The sequence below is a fragment of the Grus americana genome, chromosome Z (genome assembly GCF_028858705.1).
Source record: "Grus americana isolate bGruAme1 chromosome Z, bGruAme1.mat, whole genome shotgun sequence".
Taxonomy (NCBI): Eukaryota; Metazoa; Chordata; class Aves; order Gruiformes; family Gruidae; genus Grus; species Grus americana.
The window spans coordinates 42,091,696-42,113,932 of record NC_072891.1 but is presented as its reverse complement, the minus strand read 5'-3'; the positions used below and the strand labels follow the sequence as shown (position 1 = coordinate 42,113,932).

Here is a 22,237-nt window from a genome sequence, read left to right as displayed (position 1 = left end):
GGACCAACCACCCTAATTATACCACTGACTCAAAAGATAGAGGTGGAGCAAAGAACTGAGCATGCGTTCTAGTTTGCATGCTAGACGAAGAAATCTAAACCAATCATTTAATAGAATAACAATGCATATGCATTAGAAAGATGAATATGTTAATGTTGTATGTATAAATAACCACTGATTTGGAGCTTTGGTGTGCTATCTTGGACAGACACCCATAGCTGCACAAATATGCAATAAAATACCTCTGCTCTGTGTGTATATTGGCGTGTTGCACACTGGGTAAACAAACCCCCAGTTTTGGGACAACATAGTGATAATTGTTACTGTTCTTTTAATGTTCAAAATGATTAAAAGTTTTTTTTTAAAAGTGGAAACTTCTTATTTACTAACTGTTAGATGATCAAATTCTGCTCTTACTTATACCAGAGCAGATCCAGGGTAGTGCTGTAAAAATCCAGTTTATTTCAGTCATCCATTTCAAATGTATGTAACAGAGAAAATATTTAATGTTTTTACAGGAAGATGTAATATATACAATTGCATTTTTCAGAAGAGCGGACTGCTGCTAAGGATGCTTCCCAGGAGGAGTCAGAATCAATTCCAGAGTACACTGCTGAAGAGGAGCGAGAGGACAACAGGTTATGGAGAACAGTGGTTATTGGAGAACAAGAACAAAGGATTGATATGAAAGTCATTGAACCTTACAAAAAGGTCATTTCACATGGAGGTAGGAAAACTCTGAATGCATTTTTTAGATTTATGTAAAAAAACCCCATGCTTTATTGAGCAAATTCATGCTTTATTTCAGTTCAGTTATGGTACTGGCAAGTGGAGAGCTAATGTTTCAGTTATGGCAGAAATCAACTGGGCTTTCAATTCAGTGTGGCAATGACTAATGAGTATTTTAAATACAAAGCAATTTCAGGAGCAACAAATAAGCTGACATACATGTGTCAGTAACAATCTGGTCATTGTTGGCTAAAACTGTCTTACAGAACTTGTCCTACAGAAAAAAATTTTGAAAACTTTATTCTGTGGATTTTGGCAAAAACTTTTGCATGAGCAAGTATAGTACTCTGTGATTTGCTGAATGATGTATGTGAGTGCACAGATCTAAACAAGTGGCAAAAGAAAAAAAAATAACAGTTTTCCCTGGGGCTCCCATTCGTCTGGCTAAGCTCCTTATGTTATTGTTCTGCCATTTATTGTTGTCAGCAGATAGCATTTCACCAGCAACTGTTTTATGGTTTTTTTCACATAATTTGTTAATGATTATCAAATAGCATATCAAAGAAAACATTTAAAGTAGGAAAATGACCTCATGTGCTTGTTATATTGTTCCCTCTGCTCATCTGCTCCCTAACCTCCTCAGAGAATTTGTAGATCTGGTGTTACTAGCACACTTCTGTATAAATTAATTCAAATGGATAAATATTACTATAGATATTGAAGGAAGAGAATGAAACAAAGCTTTCTAAGTGCCTTTTCCTTGGTGTCTCAGAGTTAGATTATTTTTGGATTCTAGATGTTTGGGGGACACTGTTTGCCCCTATTAAGTAAGGTATTAAGTAAGGATGAGTTGTTCTGTTCCTGCAAAAACTGAGGCAGGTAACTTAGCATCTCAGAGGTAAGATTTGTGAGTTTATATGATGATGCTTCTGTCACAGTGTTGCTGATCTGTAACATCATTTAAAGATAAGCCATTTTTTTCCAGTATATTTTCAGTGTTGAATCTCTATCTGGTAAAAGTGACATAAATTATGGTTAATCATATTACCTAAGGATGCGGTCCTCAAATTTGCACGTTTAGATTAAAAGCAGCTAAATGCTAGCCTACCGATGTTCACAGTGGCCAGTGTGCAGAAGGTTTAGTCGGAATTAATAAAGACATTTGAACCTCCAAGCATTTTCCCACTATAACATCACCATCAAAGATTTATGAATGTGATGACACCTCAGATACAGTTTAGCAAACAGACACAGATGGCATAATTTAGGAAACAAACATAACATTTTGCGGCCTTGCTAATTGTGTTTATTTATATGTTTTTTGTATGCTGTAAACTAGTCTAGGTACATTTGTGGTGAAAACTGTCACATACAGTTCCCACTAGATGCTGATGTATACATTTATACCAGCTTTTATGAAAAATAAATACCAGTCCATTTTAGTAAGCAGAGAAGTAGCTCTTAATTGAGCATTGCTTGACTGTTGAACAAGGACTAGTTCCAGTGGCCTTCATCTCTGATGGCAGCAATGACGTACATTTATCTAAGATAAAGAGCATTATGTTTCCTTTGCTTCACTTTCGAATGGGTGCTGGTCAGTAATTTGCCATTGTAAAATAAATGGTGTGAGATGTAATGATAAGTTTCAGCCCACCATTGGCTAAATTGGAAATTTTGCCTGAAATCTAGCCATATCAAAGCAAGTTAAGGACTGGACTAAATTCTCTGTTTATGAAGTGGCAGACTGAAGATGTGGAAACAAAATAATTTTGATGCATGGGTCGTGGGAAAACTTTGGACAGCTTCAACAGTTTCTACATTATGGTGGCTAGGCCTATTCTGTATGATGTTCCCTTTGGCAATACTTTGGTATCTTTGGAGTGCTTTAGAAGCCCAGGAACCTTTCCTTTAACCTCGAGATTAAGAACAGTTAATTAGCAGTCAGGTCAAGTATCTCTTGATGATTCAATGATCTACTGAACATTCCTCCCTGCCAAAAGACAGGTAACACCAAATGCAGAATCTAGATAGTAGCCACAAAATAGGAAAGGGGAGAGTAGACTTGGCAGTCTAGATGTGAGATTGCCTTCCACGTATGTTATGGAGAAATTTCCTTGAGATCTGTCTCTTTGCATAGGCTGACAGAATTTGTGCAAATGGCTTTTACTGGCTTCCGGTGATGAATTAAAAAGCACTTCTCCCTTGGGTGAACATTCCTTGTCTTCAAGCATGTGTAGGAAAAAGTGACTTAGATTTATCTGTGGGTTTTTCTTCTGTGTGCTCTTAGGTGGCATCTGCACATAATCATTTTGCTTTACATGAACTGCAAACTGTGCTGTGTAATCTGGTGGACACACCTGCCACAATGTGCTCTCGCTGCCAAACTCCTGAGCCAGCTGGACAGATTGCTTTATGGCAGCATGACATAAATTGTCCCAAAAGTCTTTTAAGGCAGTGCTAGATTAATGGTTGGACTTGATGATCTTAAAGGTCTATTCCAGCCTAAATGATTGTATGATTCTATTATCTCTGTCTTTTTATAGAGAATTTTGCCTTGCTTGGATGGCTACAATGCAAGAAGTTCTACAAGCATTTGCGTTAGGCTTGGATACAGCTCTCTAGTACCCAAAAAGCCCTGTAAAAGTCAAAATCTCCTTATGAAAGTGTTGTATAGGTGATGGTATTTTCCTTTGATTTTGTCAGGAATGTGTTCCTATCTCCAAAGGAGATTTAGAGTGTCCTTTGCAGATATAATCTGTCCCTCATGATTGGTTTCTCCTAGCCTCCTTAGAAAGGTTTTCTAGTCGTTCTTATATTCAGCTTCTCTCTGTGTGTGTCATTACTGCTATCTACCTACAACCATTTCTACAGCATCTTTATAAATTGCCTCTTGATTGCTTGTATCTTTTAAACAAAACTTTCAACTGAAATGCAGGATTATTTTGTATTTATTATTAATAATACAGAAATCCATAGCAGCTGCAAAGGATTGTGGAGAAGATTAACCAGCATTAATCCACCATGAAAATTTTTTTTTTCTTTTGGGTAACAAGCAACTGTCCTGGACTCCAGAACAGTAGTGCTGCAGCTTTGAGGGTTTACAACTATCATTGGGTAGTGGTGCAGCCCAGAGAATGCCAGTATTGGACAACTGCAGTGTCCAAAGTAAAAAATATTTTATACAAAACTTGCAGCAAAGGATTTAACTGATCCCCAGGAGCATTTAAGGTATAGTGGGGTGCAGTCATAATTGTAATATCCTGAGGCCATTGGAGCTGCACAAGCCCACTGAGATTGGATTGCAAGACTTTCATAGAATCATAGAATCGGTTAGGTTGGAAAAGACCTCTAAGATCATCAAGTCCAACCATCGACCCAACACCACCATGTCTATTAAACCATGTCCCGAAGTGCCACGTCTATGCATTTTTTGAACACCTCCAGGGATGGTGACTCCACCACCTCTCTGGGCAGCCTCTTCCAATGCCTGACCACTCTTTCGGTGAAGAAATTTTTCCTAATATCTAATCTAAACCTCCCCTGGCACAACTGGAGGCCATTTCCTCTTGTCCTATCGAGTGTTACTTGGGAGAAGAGACCAACACCCACCTAGCTACAATCTCCTTTCAGGTAGCTGTAGAGAGCGAGGAGGTCTCCCCTCAGCCTCTTCTTCTCCAGGCTAAACAACCCCAGTTCCCTCAGCCGCTCCTCATAAGACTTGTGCTCTAGACCCTTCACCAGCTTCATTGCCCTTCTTTGGACATGCTCCAGCACCTTAATGTCCTTCTTGTACTGAGGAGCCCAAAACTGAGCACAGGACTCAAGGTGCGGCCTCACCAGTGCTGAGTACAGGGGCACGATCACTTCCCTACTCCTGCTGGCCACACTGTTCTTAATACAAGCCAGGATGCTGTTGGCCTTCTTGGCCACCAGAGCACACTGCTGGCTCATATTCAGGTGGCTGTCAACCAGCACCCCCAGGTTTTTTCCACCAGGCAGCTTTCCAGCCACTCTTCCCCAAGCCTGTAGCGCTGCATGGGGTTGTTGTCAGCCAAGTGCAGGAGCCAGCACCTGGCCTTGTTAAATCTCATTGAGTTGGCCTTGGCCCATCGATCCAGCCTGTCCAGATCCCTCTGCAGAGCCTTCCTGCCCTTGAGGAGATCAACATTCCATCCCAACTTGGTGTCATCTGCAAACTTAGTGAGGGCACACTCAATCCCCTCATCTAGATCATTGATAAAAATATTGAATAAGACTGGCCCCAAAACTGAGCCCTGGGGAACACCACTTGTGACTGGCCACCAACTGGATTTAACTCTGTTCACCCACATCATTCAAAAGATGCAGGATAACAAATGTAGGATATTTTCTTTAGCCCCTTATTCCTCAGTCTAAGGTGAGCAGTCAGCATGTGATTGCCATAGCGATGCAATGAACCAAGAGTTACAATAAGATCATATTACTTACAAGGGGTTTTTGTTGATCTCTATAAAAAGTGTACTAATAGTTGTACTAAGCGTGTTTTTCAGGAATTCAACGTAACTGACTATCCTACTTTATCACTGGATGATCGTTTGTACATTTTTGTCCTCCTTCAGCAGTAGACATAATAGCTCTATTCCAGAACTTTGAGATTTCTTTTTAAATTCATCTTGTTAAGAGCCTCTGATAAAGATAAAAATGCCTTTTTGTTTTTTCCACAGGATACTATGGTGATGGTCTGAATGCTATCATTGTGTTTGCAGCATGCTTCTTGCCGGACAGCAGTCGAACTGATTACAACTATGTCATGGAAAATCTTTTCCTGTGAGTGATATGTAGGCAATGTGACAGAGTCTTTTGAGTTAGTACTCATAATTATCTAGTGAGAGATAACCTGTCTTTAGTTAAGAGGTAATTTTGGTCATTAGAAGGGGAGAGATCTGAAGGACAAGGAAAATAGCAGTTTTAGATAAACTGCTCAGTGGAGTATTATTTTGGTGTTCTTTACCTAGTCACCCTCCCAAATTAAGGCATATTTGCCAGGACCAAGTCTGACTGTATTATCTCCCTAAATGCCAAGGAATGCAGTATCTTCAGCTTCTTGGGCCTACAATGCTTGCACTGTTTCACTAGTGATTTCCAGCCCTTGCTGAGAACAATCAGCAGGGACTTGGCCCTTGCTGAGAACATCAGCAGTGAAAGACTGGTTTTCACTGTTCATTGTTTGTTATGTATTATCAAGATGTATCACTGTATATCATAATTTTAATATATGCTGTGGCTGTGTTTAGGAGTCACAGGACCATTTTGTGACACTTGTTTTAAAAATACAGGATGAACGGCCAATGCTGACACAAACAGCTCTAAGTATTTGTCCTGACTCCAGCTGCTTCTGATTCAGTTGTAAGTGCCAGGGGCCAGTTGGGCAGGACACAAATTTGGCCACATGAACCCAAATTTATCACAGGAAAATTACTCCTAATAGCAACTTGGTTTGGAAGCCAAAAATTGTGAAGGCAGCACTTCTCTGAAGTGCCTCCAGCTACTTCCACTTACAGCTGTTAAAAAATAAATCATTCCAGCGTTTTCTATGCTAAAACCCAGTAAGTCATTTCTAAACCCAGCAGAGGCCTGGCCATCACAGTTTGCATCTTACGAGGCACCAAGAGCACAGACCCAGTCTCCTTAAAAGTCCAGTCCTTGAAGATGCATGTGGTGACAGCCAATGCCTTCAACATTGTGTCTATGTATGAAAAACAAGATTGAGTGCTTTAGTTCCAGGTCAGACCAACTGCTAGCATTTGTCTAGTAGAGCCCTAAGACCCTCATGTCATCGACAGTAATTGATTTACACAATGCCCAGTGATTTAGAGGGGAGGAATTACTACAGTGGTTTTAACTTGGTAACTAGGTAACCAGGACTGACTTTAAATAATTGTTCTTTGACTTCACCCAAAAGTGTTGTTTACAGAGCTCTTGGTATATGGGCTTCGCAGAGAAAGCCTTTTCAGTCTTGAAGAGACTTGTCCATATCACTTGAGGATATTGCCAAAGTCAGTTTTATAACTCACTGTGTTTTTCTTAGTGTAAGAGGGAGTTCAGGTTCGCTGTGAATCTTCAGCTTATTTTAAGGCTTGTAGGCTGTTGGTTCTCTGTAAGAGAACAAGAAAAGGGAAAGTCATATCAACCCTTTCTTTCAGTTGTAGGCCTACTAATTGCATTGAAATAGAGGGAATGCAACAGTTTACAACATATCCCATGACTGACATGTTTAAGTATTTGTGAATTCTTTACTATTGGATTATGTAGTAAATCACTAAATCTCTTCTCACATTTTATACAGCATGTTTCTGACAGATAATCGTGCACTTGCAGTATGTAAGCCACCGCTAGTTTCTGATTAACAACTGTCCTCAATTGTTACTGAGTTTTGCAGTTACTGTCCCTTCTGGATTCCCTTCACATTTCTAATTACCTTGTTCCTATTTATTGCCTTGACTAATCATGTAAAACTGTTTTTGAAGAGTTGGGTTTGAGCCAAAAGTCTTGAGAGAGCATCTTCTACAGCATTTCTAGATGCTGCAGCACCACAGAGAAAATTCTGCTGTTTCTTTTGTGGCTGCCTGATACAGTCTAGAGATTAAACGTTTTTTAAAAGAATGACTTGGAAAACCAGCACTTTTTGACTTCAGAGTGAATTATTCTGGTCAATGAGAAAATTTCTGTCCATCTTTTCAAATAATAAATCAATTACCATTATTACCAAATAATAAGAAATTAGTTAAAGCTAGCAAGAGCTCTCTATAACTGAAAGACTCGCAGTGTTTTGAGAAGTACTTACACACACTTTTCTGTATGTTTGTATCTAAATGCCTTTAAATCACTAGATGTTGTGCTCTGTGGGAAGGGCTAATTTCATAACCTGTCAAATAGTCAGTAGATTCAGTTAAATTAAGCTTTTTGCATCAGAATGTCCATACAATCCCTCATTTTGATATTTCACTGTTAGACATGCACCTTTACAAATGTCAGGCAAAGCAGGGAATGCACAACTGCAAGGTGAGAAGGAGAGCAGTGAAAAGCATTGAGTGAGTAGTGATTTAGGTGGGATTTATCAAATGCATGGTACTGGTCAGTTAATGGCTGCCTACTTTATGCCCAGGTAAAATATCACTCTCTCTGATGAGACCTAGATTTCCTACTATACTTTTAAAGAAACTGCATCTTAAGGAGTTTAAGGGTCAGATTAGACCATGAGTCATTCCCATGCACCTGTGAAAGGGACCATTATGTTCAGGGATAGAGCTGCCTTTTGTAGTGAGCACTCAGGCATTCTGGTTTTTAAGGTGTGACTCATGATTTCTCACTGTAGTTTTTACATAGACATGCCTTGGGGCTGGATATCAGAGAGAACAATTTGAACATTCCTGTGATGAACTACTCTGAAGTGAGGCAGGGACTACAGAGCATCTGCATATATAGTTCTGGACAAGAATTTAAAGCTACCCTTTCATTTTTCTGAGTACTGTGCTCTTCTAGATAGGGTGAGTTTGGCCCCCAGAACACTGTTTTTGTCTGAATTATCATTGCCAAGCAGAGGAATTTTAATGAGTGTTTGGAGTGATTTGCTCACAAAATGAAGTGATGCCATGGGGCGCTCTGTCCCATCAGAAGGCACGTTGATGGAAAAGTTTTATTAGCCTTGAGATTCAAAGCGTTTGCAGTTGGCAGTCACAGACTCAGTAGCAGTAGCGTGAGGATCACAAGAATTATAGACAAGTACAGTTTTGCATTGAACAAACATGATGATTAATAGTGAAGAGAAGTTTTTCAACAATTAATTTCAGAATTTCCTGGAGCTTCACGTGGTCCTGCTATGCTCTCCCTTGCAAAATCTCATGATTTAATGCCATTTTAAGAAAAAGCAAAGTCACCTGTGAGATTGGAATGCTCACTATGAAGCTGTCTTTTTGTAAGGAAACCATGTATTTCTGAAAATGCAAATAAGATTGTGGTTTTCTAGTCATACATCTACACGCAGCATGGTGACCAGTGCTAAATGTTTGCTTTGGTTTAATGGAAAAGAAAACACTGTCTTGTTATAAATTGTTTAGTCTGCCTTGATTTATTCCTAGTGGACTGATTTAGTTTGGGCTTAAGTGGATAATGTACATGCTCACTTCTGTACTTTTATCAGCTATGTAATCAGTACCTTAGAGCTGATGGTAGCTGAAGACTATATGATTGTATACTTGAATGGAGCAACACCAAGGAGGAAAATGCCTGGACTGGGTTGGATGAAAAAATGTTACCAGATGATTGATCGAAGGTGAGTAGTATTTTCCTTTCTGATCCACAGCCATTATTTTAAACACTGTCCATTTCTGTTACTCCCTTGTATGACAGTGTTCACTGTATATGATCTTTCTGTATGTTTTGTGGGTTTTCTTATTTTTAAGAAACCATTTCTTTTTTTTTTTTTTTTGCTTAGATTACGGAAGAATTTGAAATCATTTATTATTGTTCATCCATCATGGTTTATCAGGACAATTCTGGCTGTGACACGACCTTTTATAAGGTATGTAGTGAATACCAGTGGTTTTCTGTGTCCCTAAGAATACAGCAGCACCACAAATCATCACACATGGCTGTTAATCTTCCACTGAAGAATACTCATATTACAGTTCATGTTGGGATTTTGACAGTTGAAGTTGACTTACCTAAAGTGAGTAGAAAACACCCCATGATTTACATGAGTATCTAGTTGAAGACATCACAGGCACAATACCATGAACCTGTATGCAAACTGGGAATTCAGTCCCTTAAAATTGTCTTTGTTCCAAGCCCAGCTAAAAGGCATGTAGAAAAGGGGTCTGCATGTAATGATAATCAACTCATAAAAAAAGATTCCTGGCTACAGAACGAGATTAAGCTACGATTCTGGGTTTAAAAAAATTAGTTGCTCTTCATGCAAGAGGACTGCCAGCACCCTGAGCTGTTTGAAGGCATAGGACTTCTGGTTCCAAAAAAGGTTTAATGACACCAAAAATAATTATTTGATTAGTAAAAAAGCAAAGAAATGTTACAGACCCTGAAGACCTCACAAGTTGTTGAAGAAGATGAGCAAGTATGCATTTGAAATCCTGAGATCAGGGGGAGCAGACTGACAGGTGTGAGAAAGAGTTGCTTCAAGAAGCATTGTCTACAGAAGCCACAAATTGAATAGCATACCTCAGGACAGACCTCAGAGAGGTCTGCCCTCAGGCTGCAGATGAGGACACTAGAGGTGTCTGTCGCAGGTGATATTGCGTTGGGGAGCACATGACTTCTCCCATCGCTGCCAAAATGCAATAGGTGGTGTCATAACAGAGCTTCTTCTTTCAGGCATTGTGTCTTTAATACCAAGTAGAAAGTGACAATTAAAAATACCAGAGTAACAGGTAAACAATACTTGGAATTATCAACAGTAATGATGGTGGTTCACTGAGTTGCATTTGGAGTCTGGGATATTTCTGTTGGCACCCTATTTGCTCCCAGAGGAAAGGTAGGCAATAAAATTTAAAAAAAATCAAATATGCCATCTCTGTTTCAAATCATTAGTCATTTATTCAGAATGACCATTCTGAGCGCAGTGACTAGAGGTTTTGCATTGCCAAACAGGAGAAAAGGTTTGCTCTAAATAGTTTGGCAGAGCAAGTTAGCAGTACAAAACCAAACACAATAGAGACCAGTTAAAGCTCTCCATTTCAGCTAAGTAGGTTGAGTCTCTGTCTGTGCAAGAAGAAAGTGAAGTGCAAATGGGAGCTAAAAAAAGGTGGGCAGGACACATGGCCAATGTGACTTTTATGGAAGATAACATAAGATACTTGAACCCTCACCAAGGACAGAAGAGCACTATAAGAAAGGTGAGAAAGCTAAGTAAAAAATTCCAGGAGGCATGAAAAGAGAGTCAATTCAGTAACAAGCAATGTAAGGAGACAGAAACTTGACTACATTGAAGGCTGGTGGCTGTAGCTTAGTTTGCTAGCACCGGGCTGTTCACCAAAACACTGATGTGCATGGTGGGAATTTTAGAGTAAGAAATTAATTGTTCCCAAGGCAAGCAGAGATTTCAGTGAGATAGCTAACATGATTTGAGATGAGCCACATAATTTTAATTCTATTTCAGCTGAGATGTGGGCCAAAACAGTAGGAATCAAGAAACTGAAAGACAACAGAATGGCAAGGGACAGTCAAGACACTGAGGTTGTGCTACAGTCAACACAGCCACCTCAAATACTGGCATGGGCATTCAGTGGAGTCTGGGACTCACCTTGACTGGCAAACACTAAACAGTTGTCTGAATACACAGGGTAAAAGAACTAGTGGTTACAAAGATAGATCCTAAATACTCTTTTATGGACCAGATATTCACACCAGATATTCACATCATCTTAGCTGTGTTAGGTAAGACATTAGGTTTCTAATAAAACAAGTTTCTGTGAAGATTTTTATTCCCCCACCCCCCCAGTCTTTAGAAGCTTCTGATTGGCTTGCAGCTTGCCAAGTTACTTTAGCTGACAGTTCAGATGATGCAGACTATGATTAACATTATGGATAAAATGCTAAGAATTGTCTTTATGTTATCATGGCTTTGACTGGACAATTGTGAGTGATTCATCCATGGTCAAAGCATGGCCATTGGCCTGCTCCAGTGTGTGTGCCTAGTGATGCTAGTCTGGTACAGAGACAAATTAAGCAACTGTTCACAGTACCTTGATGTATTCCTGTTTCAGTTGTCTCGCTTTACATTATTAGGAAGATATGTATGGTAAAGGTAGGGGCAGTAATCTTCTGCTCAGACATATTTCAGAGGCTTCATGTTGTCTGCCCATACCCCCAAATCAGCAGTAAGAAGGAAGAACGTGTTCTGTTTTTCATGACCTACACTTCACATTTACAGTCAATGTGCATTCATCACTGTTACTGATGTTAAAAGACTATCTAAATACAACCAGAGGTAAATTTGGAAAATTGCTTTATGAACCAAATGAGAAAGATAGATTTCTCAAAGCTGAAACATATGAAATAATTCAGGTTAGACATTATTTTTTAAGTGTGTTTTCTGAACAACTTAGCCTTTTTCAGAATGATTGTTTCTCAAACACAATAAATGATCATAGAGCACAGCTGAAATAAACAAGGGAAGTATTTCCTCATAAGAAGACCCTGCAATAAGAATAGATGCGCACATACGCAATCAGATCTGTACTCATCTAAACAAATGAGGAAGTTCAGTTTTATTATGTTTGATTGAGAATCAGTGTCAAATATAAATCCTAATTCATCACGATCACTTGATGTTAATTCATCATGACCACATTAAGCGAATGCTTCCTATGCCTTTTTACCTGTAAGTAAAACATGCTGTAGGGGATTTGATTCTTCTCAGAATTTTAATACATCTCCTTTGAACTGTAAAACTAATCGCATTGCCTAGTATGTAGACATTACAATTTATAATGTTGTCCTAAATACTGTGATTAAGCCTAAGCAAGAAACAGCAGAAGGTCCAGACTTGATTTCAGCCTCACTAGAACTCAGGTATGCTCATGATCAGCTGAACTCTGTAATTGAAATATGAATAAAAATGCTTAATTATTTAATACATTAAGTACATGCCTTCTCTTTTTTTTTAATATATCGTAAAAGATTTTGGGGGGAAAGTCAATTAATATGTTGTTTCTGTGTTTCAGCTCTAAGTTCAGCAGTAAGATACAGTACGTCAACACATTGGCAGAGCTTCGTGAGATGATTCCAATGGAATACGTGGACATACCAGACAGTATTGTCAAGTAAGTGATGTACAGTAAGCGTGTACTTGTTCTAGTGGAAACTATTTCCACAAACTAATAATGGTGTTTCAGAGTCTGTAAGAAAAACAGAAAGCCCCTTCCTGGATAGTCTTACAAATTTATTATTCCGCAAAAATGCCATTGTCAAACTCAGAAACAGGAAGACACTGTGTAATGGAAACACAAATCACAATAAATATACACTCCTAGTGGAACCAGTGTTTATAGGAAGAGAGAGGGTTTGTAGTGAACCAAACGATAGGTGTGGTAAAATGAAGAAAAACTTTCAGGCTCAGAGTCCCTTCATCAACCTTAGAATTATATAATCTGAATTGGAACAGACCGTTCACTCACTAATTGGAACCCAGAAAGAAAATATGAAAAAAGTCAAACCCTTCCACAGGTATCACTTCTGCTATATTTTTTCCATAACTTTTCCCACTATTTAATTAAAAGTGGTTTTCAGCTTTACTCATACAGAGCTTTGAACTGAAACAGTAATTCATAGATAGCCTGTTCAATAGAAAACCACTGAGCGTCCATAGGTTCACTGTTCCTTATCTTGTTGATTTTCATGGTTTAACCCAGAACCACTGAAAGACAGTCTCTCAGTTCTTGCTTCTTATATATAAAGGTTTTTTAAATGCAGGTGTTTCTAAAGGAAAGATATGTATTAAAAAATTATAGGAAGTTGGTTTGAATTGCTCACCTCAACTGCCTTTTTTTCTGACCTGAAAACAACAAACTGAAATGGTATACCAAGACTGAAATCCTTGGAAATCAATCATGGTTTTCATGTGGATCATTATTTAAAAGATATGCTGTTCAGGAATGCCTTTTTTATTATTATTCTTTTCAAATTCAAATATCCTAGGTTTTGAACAGGCAAACATTCTGCTCTAGAAAGTATTTTAATGAGTAAATATGTAAGTATGATTGTCTTTTCCTTATGGTTTGTCAGTGACTAGACATGAAGAACACTTCTTTTGGAGCTGTCATAGATGTCTTCAACCGCGGCAGGAGTTTTCACACCAACCTCACAGTAGTTGTGACAGCAGCATAATTTCCTACATCGGGCTGGTGGTTGCTCCGATATTTGTGCAATTCCAGGGAGCAAGTGGGAAGCTCAGTTCTTGCAGTGGCACTTGTAAAAATAGTAAATTACAGTCGTGAAATCAGGGATCATAGGGACTTTCACTCAAATTTATTTGCTCCTCTAACTTCTTTAGAGGTGAAGTGATGCTAAGAATGTGCAGAGGTTGTTGGTCACCTGACAAAGAAATGTCCAGAATATTTTAACATCCCTAAAATTTTTTCATCCTCCTTCCCTCCATTCCTTCCTCCCTCCCTCCATCCCTCTTTTGATTTCTGTAAGCATTTTAATATCTTATAGTTGCCTTTGATACAGACCTTAACCTGATAGCGTTTCTCTCTCTGCTTCCTTGCTGTGTTTCACTGTCACACTGTCTGTAGCAGTACACACATCTGTGTAACACACATCTTTTCTTCCCTGTGGACTGAAAGTTGCTGGGAAAGTCCATTCTCCTCTCACACCAGAGGTGAAATGATTGCAACACCAGTACTAAAGAAACCTTGGGACTTAAAGCTTAAGGAATGTTAGGGAACTGCCTACTTCATGTCATCAGCAGCCAGATGAGAGGTCATGATTTTGCTGAAGAAAAAAACCCAAAAGGTGACAAGTGTACCCATTGGCGGCAGGCATTTTCAAGATGATGTGATAGAAGGATGTAGTGGGTGTGTGCACTCAAGGCACTGTGAGAGGTTATTCCTGTGCCACAGGGAGAAGAACAGTGTTCAGCTGATAGCTTCCCTTCTGCTGCAAACTGAGACAGATTCCTGTAGCAAAATAAAATACAATTCAGTTTTCGGCTTCATAATTGCTCCACTGGCAAGAAAAGAAATAGCACCGATGGTCATGAGGACTCCCACCCGTAGAAAATACAGAGGGTTATGGCAGGATTTGGGTTGTGTGGTTGTTTGGTAGTTTGTACTGAAGTGGGCTACAATGTGCCCGTTATATCATATGAACTTGTACATCTTTTCTCTTCCTTCACCCACTCTTGTCTTGTAAGGTATGATGAAGAGAAGTGTATTAAGAGAAGAATGAGGTAAAACTTGCTTTCTAGCCCATGCTGCTGCTCATAATGGAGTGAATCTGTGTGACGGCCTTTCACCTGCAGGCGACCTCAACAGCTGAATGAGAGAGGACTTGCAATGATGTGGAATCTTACTTTCCCCTTCAAGCTGTTGAGATCAGCCTGCCTTGCAAATAAAACTTACCCAACTGTAAACGTCCTTGACTTGGCCAAGGCTGCAGCTAGGTTAATACTATCTGACAGAGCAACTGACTGCTTTCAGCTCTGTCCACTGGGCATGCCTCAGATCCCTGCTGCTTTTATGTTTCTGCCTCCAAATGAGCTAAATAAGGAGTTACAAATTAAAGGTGGGTTGAGCACAGGGATAAATGGTATCATTCTGAACTCAAGAGCTTTAGAGTCAGTGCATAATACTGGGTGCCTGTTTTAGAAGCATGCACTATATTTGTTCTGCTATTGCTCTGCTTTTCTCTTACGCTTTGCCTGCTTCTTTGTTTCTTTATATCAATAATTTTTACTCACGCAGACTGGATGAAGAGCTGAGGGAAACTTCAGAAACAGCTAAGTAAGATAGCTTTCAGCTGGATGCTGGCATTATATTTACTTGTTTCACAGGAATAGATTGAATGCAGAAGTACATTATGTGTTTTGTACAGCAATCAGCTTGTAGTTGCAATTACTGTGTAAGTTGCCACATTTGTGAATTGACTTCCCCTCTCACTATGAGCAGCCTGCTTTTGTACCATTGGGTCTCAGTAAGGAATAATCATACCCTTACACTATAAAAAACATTTTTGCTATTTTTTTATGATTGTTTCTGTAGCCATGGGGAAGACTGAAATCACTTTTTTACGCCATTAAAATAGTTCATTAAACATTTTCTACCCTTCACCCATTATGTCACATGATTCATAAAAGTTTTTAGGAGGTAGTTCTTTTTAAAAATTATTTTTCACAATTTACTAAGTTAGGGATACCTATTGTGCCTCATTCTCAGTTAAGGTAGGTAGATAACTTTTCCTGTCTTTCCAGTGTTGGTTGGATAGGCCAGTGGATTAATATTTGATAATGTTGTATTGTCTATGGTCACTTAATAAATCAGTGACTGCTGATGATCAGACACTGTAAACTCATAACTCTGTGCCTTGGCTGTAACATACTGAGGCAGTATGGTGTAAAGTACCATAGAAATCCTTAACTGGAAGGACACAATCCTTGACTCACTCAGCAGAGCTTACGAAGTATGCAGTGCACTTTTTTCACCTGTGTATTGTACACAAGATTCTGGAGAAGGGATCTGTGTCTGTTGCTTCTAGTATGACATTTTCCCTGTCAAAGATTTTGAGGTTTTGAAGTTTCTTTTGTTTTTGTCAAAGATTTTGAGGTTTTGAAGTTTCTTTTCAATCTCCCTCCTTCAGCCTGTGCACTTCAGCATTTTCATCTTACCACTTCTTCTTTGTTGTACTTTTTCTAAAGTTTCTTCTTTTGCAGTACACGTTTTCCTCCATTTCTCCTGAGATTAGCTTTTCAAACAACCAGAGAGAAATACCCAGAACACTGGCCACTGCTTTTTGATTCTAGCAGTTAGACTGCCTCAGAAGCAATAAATTCACTTGAATAGTTATCTGATGCCATCTGAATATTTTGTTAAACAAAAGAGGCCCACCCAACCTTGAAATGCAACTTCTATCCCTTCTATTCAAACTTTTTCAAATGTATTGTAGTATATGACAACTAAAACTGTGGAAGAAAGCTGCTTTCTCATTATTCCTTTCATTTAAAAGAGTGCAGGCTGCAGCATAGCAAGTGAAAGGGGAACTAAATATTCATATGAGGCATCACTGATTATCGTTATTGTCGGATGTATGAAGTCACTGTAGTGCATTTCCCTTCCCCAACTTAAAGAAATAGCTTAAAAATTTATTACTGAAACTAATTTGTGTCGCAGGCTCTAAGCTCACTACATTCCTATCAATAACATTTGTGTGTTTGTGCCGTCAAAGATACTCACTACAGTTAGTTATTACATCCCCCAAATTTGATGTCATATTTAAAAAGAGAAGGAAATAAAACACAGAAGAAATGTTTACTACTACCTCTTCTTCCTGTATCCAGAACTAGCTGCCTCTCAAATGATCCAGAAATGACTTCAGTGGAGCAGGAGTAAGAATTTATGCCTAATACTGTCATTACATTTTACCATTATTTTACAACCATGCCGCTAGGAACTGAGGCTGGGTAGACTCCATAAAGGTTTTTGGAGACCTAAATGCTTTTATAGTTATTTTCAGGAACTTGATACAACATATACAAGCAGGAAAAGCACTGAAGTTAGGATTTATTATATTTGCATTGCAGATGTGTTTAAAGTGTCCTCGACCATTTCCAAGCAGAAAGAGATAGAATTCTTAGCCTGAGGATATTCAGGTTATGTGTAAAACAGATAGAAAAAGTGCAACATGATCAGAGTGAAGATGGTCCCATGCATTTTCCTCAATTAAAACAAAAAGTGGTAAACTTGCCATTCTCGTTCAGAGATTAAAAAGTCTTAGATTTTTACTTCGATCTCTGGGTCATGCTCTTGATGTCTTCTTTCACTTTGCTTTTTGTGCTTCTCAACTTCTTTCATAGTTATTTCCCTGATTAAATCTCCAGTGTCTTTATGTCTTTTCCTTTCGAAGCTGTGCTGGTTCCCTTGGAAATGGGAATGTGTCAGTCCTCCGGCGTGCTGTTCCTCCATCTGATACCGTAACCCAAGTGTGCAACTCTGCACTGCTCTTACTGTGCATCCGTGAGGGTGTTGGCAGCTGTAGTGTGTCACACAAGCACTAACAGTTCGTTGCTAGAACAGCGCCTCAGGAGGACTAGCCATTGCAGCATCGTGCGTGTTGCTGGCCAGCGTGTACAGGGGAGGAGTGATTGGGGACTTTGCTGCCCCTGCCCATCTCACTGGTATGTAGAAATACACTTGTGACTCACACTGGAATATTGTTCTGGAAACAACATATAGTAAACCTAACTCCTTAGTAAAAGAGTCCATCAATAACATGAGTACTAATAAGCAGGCAAATAAGTACAGGTAGCACACAGATGTATAAATAAAATGGAGCTTTTATTTTCATTTTTTTTTAAATAAAATTGTATTCTAGTAAACTATCACAGTATCATACCTGATAGATCCATAAGCTAAATTGCTGATTCCTAGGGCAGTTGACATAAAATCTCTGAGCATCTTTTTTTTTTTTTTTTCTCAGACACTGTTTATTCTGTAATGAGTCAGTGAGAACTGTTTATTTTAAAGTATGAGAACAGAAGATAAATAACACCTTAAAGATTATTTATTTATGCTTTTGGTCTTTTTGTGGCTTGAACAATTTTCCTCTTTTTCTTGAAAGAGAAGTTGGGTGGGGAAAAAACAATATGAGAAGATAATTTATGTAGCTTAAATAAATATAGATGAGGCCAAATTAATGCTAATTCCTACTATTTCTTTTCTTTGCATAAATATGAATCTGTCTTTAGAAGTGGCAATAGTTTTCCTGTGGTCATACCACTAATTTCTGGTGTCGTTTCTTCAGGAAATAGGATTTCCCATGTGAATGCCTCCACAATGATAACAGCAGTTTTACACAGACTTTTCTTCTGTATGCTTTCTGCTGAAACCTCTCTGGAGTCTGCCCAGCTCTTAGTTTGCTTCTGTTGTCTTTTTCATATCTATATATCTATTCAAAAGGCTTTTGTCTATTGTCATGCTCTCTTGTGTTCTATTTTGTTCAACTTCTTGCACTTCCTCATGACTAAAAAAAGCCCAATGTTCATTATGAAATAAGTCACAGTGAAAGAACCCTGTGTGTTCTGTAACAGTTCATAAATATTGAGGGTGCTTTAAATAGTTAGGTATTCTATAAGGAAAAGTGTATTTTGATGCACTGTTTATGATGACAACTTCTTTATCTAAAGAATGTTTCTAAAGTATATGATGACATGTGCTTTGCACTACATGGCAAAGCTCTGCTCTTAGAAACATTTTTAAGGGCACCCATATCTTGCCACACTGTGGTGGCATTCCACCAGTGGATCTTTCCACATCTGGTGTCTACTTCAGATTGGAATTACTAGGAATGTAGTTATTAATTTCAATAAAACAGTAATAGATCTTTTTAAGGTGTGTATTTTCCATATATAGTAGGTAGGATGTGTGTAAATCTTTGACACCAGTGCATTTAAGCAAATGAGAGATGAGGATGCTCTACACCTTGTGGGAGCTCAGGACTGGGGAAATGACTAGCCATTTGTTTCATAGGACTGATTTCTTTATTTTTCTTGTTCTTCTGTGTTTTTTTTTTCTTTAATATATAGCATTGACATGACCCTGAAATAAAAAGCATCGTTGCGAGACATTTGAAGAAGACGGTTCGCTTGGATTTTTATCACCCAGACACCCATGACCATGTTGTGCAAGAAGCAATTTGGGTTAATTTTGTTTTGTTTATGATTTTTCCATGTCATTCAGCAATTCAAGAAGACCGAAAGGGCCAATTCTGTTGCCATGGAAACAGCAGAATTTGGGGCCTGGTTATTTCTGTTGTTTCTGAGTTTTTATTAGGAGAGCTTTATCATCTAGCGTTGGTTTCTGTGTGTGTGTGTGTGCAATTTCTGTTTAAATGGATACCACTTTATCAACAGTGTCCCTCATGAACAGGTCCACAAGGATGTGAATTTCTGTTTCAATTTTGTCTTCACCATATTAATGTTTATGTATAGCTGAAGACAACAGTTATTGTTACAATAAATGTTAGCTTGGTTGTGTCACAGAGCAGCAGCAACTTTATTGTTTAAAAATAATTCCAGAAATTTTGCAGGACTTTCTTGAATTTCTCTGCTTCTTGATACCTGACGAGTCTTTCCATGTTCATTTAACCCTAATGACTTTTTTATTTGGTCACAGAACAGACTGATATACTAAAAAATAAAAAAAGATTAGTCATCAAACAGACTTCCCAGAGGACAAACCAGTAACTGAAATTAATTTTATTTTAATAATTTAGTTTTGTATCTTTATTTTAGGGATAGCTTTTATAGAAGCAGCTAATCCTGTAAGTGATTGTCATATATTCTAAAAGCCTTGGAGCATTAATTAGTTGTTGTTGTTTTCTAAATCTGTTTATTCAGAACTTTTTTTTTAGTTATGAGTCTTCACATTATATCCTCACTCCAACTGTAAAGGCTATTAATGCTATGAATATGAAAAAAATACTTAGCATTTCCTACTAACAACTGAAGGTTAAATGTATAAATCTACAGTTGGGAGTCACACTCATTTGTTAGGAATAGATGTTGAAGTGTTATTCAATGTGTATCTAATATAAAAAATATAAGTATTACAATGCAGTTTATTGTCTGTGTTACAGAACACAGCAGTAAAAACATGAAAAGGAAAAAAAAAACCCTAAACATTTCTTGTTTGCTGCTGTCCTGTGTACTGGCGCAAAAGACACTGCAGTAATCCTCATTTTCACTGGAAAATAACTGCAGTCTCTCAGATCATTCTTTTGCAAGAGTGCAAATTAATTGTCAAGTGAATTCTGCTTGTCTGCTTTAAAAAGTCAAAAGTCAAGAATATTACTAGTGCTTTCTCTTCCCCTAATGAACACATGCATGCACTTTCCAAACCTGCTGACTCACCTGCCTTTTGGGATGTCCTAACAGAAGTGTTACGCACTCTCTGAAATAATATTATCTTCACATACACCCTAGAATTACATGTGTGGATTCTCTGCTTTGTCTGTAAATAAGTCCTTAGCCATAACAATTCAATATCATTTGCACCTTCTTTTTATGTGTGCACTAAGTCCAGTCCTGCTTCCAGTCCAGAATTACTAATGAAAGAGAAGACAAGCAAAAGTTTTCTTGGGGAATAAAGTTTAAGCAAAAGGCAGGACAGCATGAGTCTTGATTTTTTTCAGTAGGATCTAAACTGAGAGTGAAACTTATATTTTGTCTTTCGTTTAAAAGATTGATACTTTCGTTCCGTGGTTTGCACATTTCCATTTGTATCTTGTATTTGCAAGATAATCTGCAGGCAAGGAAGCGAGCATCCATCACTCTGTGCACAGTTGTTCAGCTACTGTACTGAAGATTGACAAAATCCTCAGAAAGGCAAGAACTTGCCAAATGCTTTCTTATCCGCCAGCATCAGACCTGAAATATCTGCGCCTCTGCAGTCCTTGCTCTGTACTGACAGGTGGTGGATTCTATGTCATACTAGCTAGCCTTCTGTATCGCATCTTTCTGTCAGTTCCTGTTAATTTTCACAGAGAAAGGGCCTAATCCTGCTGACCGTTGTTGCTGCTCTATAACCTTGCCCTAAATTATGTTCTGGTAGTTTCCACCTTTTCTCAGATATTTGAATCTTGGCTTGTGTCTGCCTTATAAAAGTGCTGTCACTTAGTATATTGGGGATAATGTTTTATGTACAGATTAATATTTGTATTAACTTTCAGATGCTAATTAAGCTTCACCTAGATCTAAACTATTAAAAGTGTTTAGTAGCATGAAGTCATGTCTTCTGTAGACCTTGTAGTTTAAGCCACCTAGAAGGAGCCAGATCACTTGTGTTATGCTATAGTTGAGAGAAGTGTTCGCTAAAAGAGAAGTTCGCCACAAAGCAGAGGTTTGGCACAAATCTAAGTGGGGTATAAGAGATTTGTGGTCTTAGCGGTGGATATCAGCTCGGATATGAATTTAATTCTAAAGGCTTTGTGTGAAATTACTAAACAGCAAAGCTATACATGAATTAATATGATTCATGTGGGCAGACTAATAGTGGCAGCCTGAGATGGAAGGAATTTGTTCAAGCCAAATGTTACATTAAACAAAAAGGGGCTTCAATGTGATGGTGAAAAAATGATTGCAAGATCAAGGTGTGGTTATCTTTGCTTATTAATATATTTTGAAAAGTTTTTTAATGTTACGATATGGCAATTCTATATTATACTAACAATAATATATCAACATTAATAAATCAGTAGTTTGTTGAAAGAAAAATATGGTACATATAATTGCACAGATATAATCTTTTATATACAGATTTTTTCTACTGTGTATCAGAGTGCTCAGATCAAATATAAATTAATAGTTGCAATTTTTTCCTGTTAAAAGACCTATGCTGACTTAGATTAAGCAATACAAGGATATCTAATATCATTGTATGCGTATATATGCATATGAATCAGAAATAAAGAACTTCAACCCACCACTGGAAGTATTTCCTTTCAGCTCCAGCATTTTTTCTTTATTCCCTGGGTGCATGGAAACACCTGACTGTTTCAAATCACAGTTCTTTGCATAGTTGTAAATATTTTTTTTCTTTCTATTCCCTACCTGTCCTTCCAGAAATTGAAACTGAGTCAATTCACTTCCATGTATTCAAATCCTTGCTATGCTGATACTAGCAATGTTGTTCCTGAAAGCAAGCAGGAGCAGCTCTTCAAATCGGTCTGTGCTTTTCGTCTGTGCAGTTATCTAAAAATCAAATGCATAGATAGTCTTACGCTATCTCATATGGCAGGGAGA

At 38.2% G+C, this 22,237-nt stretch overlaps 1 protein-coding gene across 5 annotated transcripts in view; it reads left to right on the top strand.

Moving 5' to 3' along the window:
• PRUNE2 (prune homolog 2 with BCH domain) overlaps window positions 1-21,920 on the top strand; it is a 140,035-nt gene extending 118,115 nt beyond the window's left edge. The window contains exons 12-20 of one of the 5 annotated variants that reach the window (XM_054810239.1): window positions 551-727; window positions 5,433-5,535; window positions 8,909-9,040; window positions 9,203-9,289; window positions 12,447-12,545; window positions 14,639-14,674; window positions 15,189-15,227; window positions 16,778-16,825; window positions 19,022-21,920. In XM_054810239.1, coding sequence (XP_054666214.1) covers window positions 551-727; window positions 5,433-5,535; window positions 8,909-9,040; window positions 9,203-9,289; window positions 12,447-12,545; window positions 14,639-14,674; window positions 15,189-15,227; window positions 16,778-16,825; window positions 19,022-19,043 — 743 coding nt within the window. In that variant the 3' untranslated portion in view covers window positions 19,044-21,920. The remainder of the gene's footprint in view (window positions 1-550; window positions 728-5,432; window positions 5,536-8,908; window positions 9,041-9,202; window positions 9,290-12,446; window positions 12,546-14,638; window positions 14,675-15,188; window positions 15,228-16,777; window positions 16,826-19,021) is intronic. The other 4 variants (XM_054810234.1, XM_054810237.1, XM_054810235.1 and 1 more) reach the window with 4 other exon arrangements.
• The last annotated feature ends 317 nt before the right edge of the window (window positions 21,921-22,237 follow it).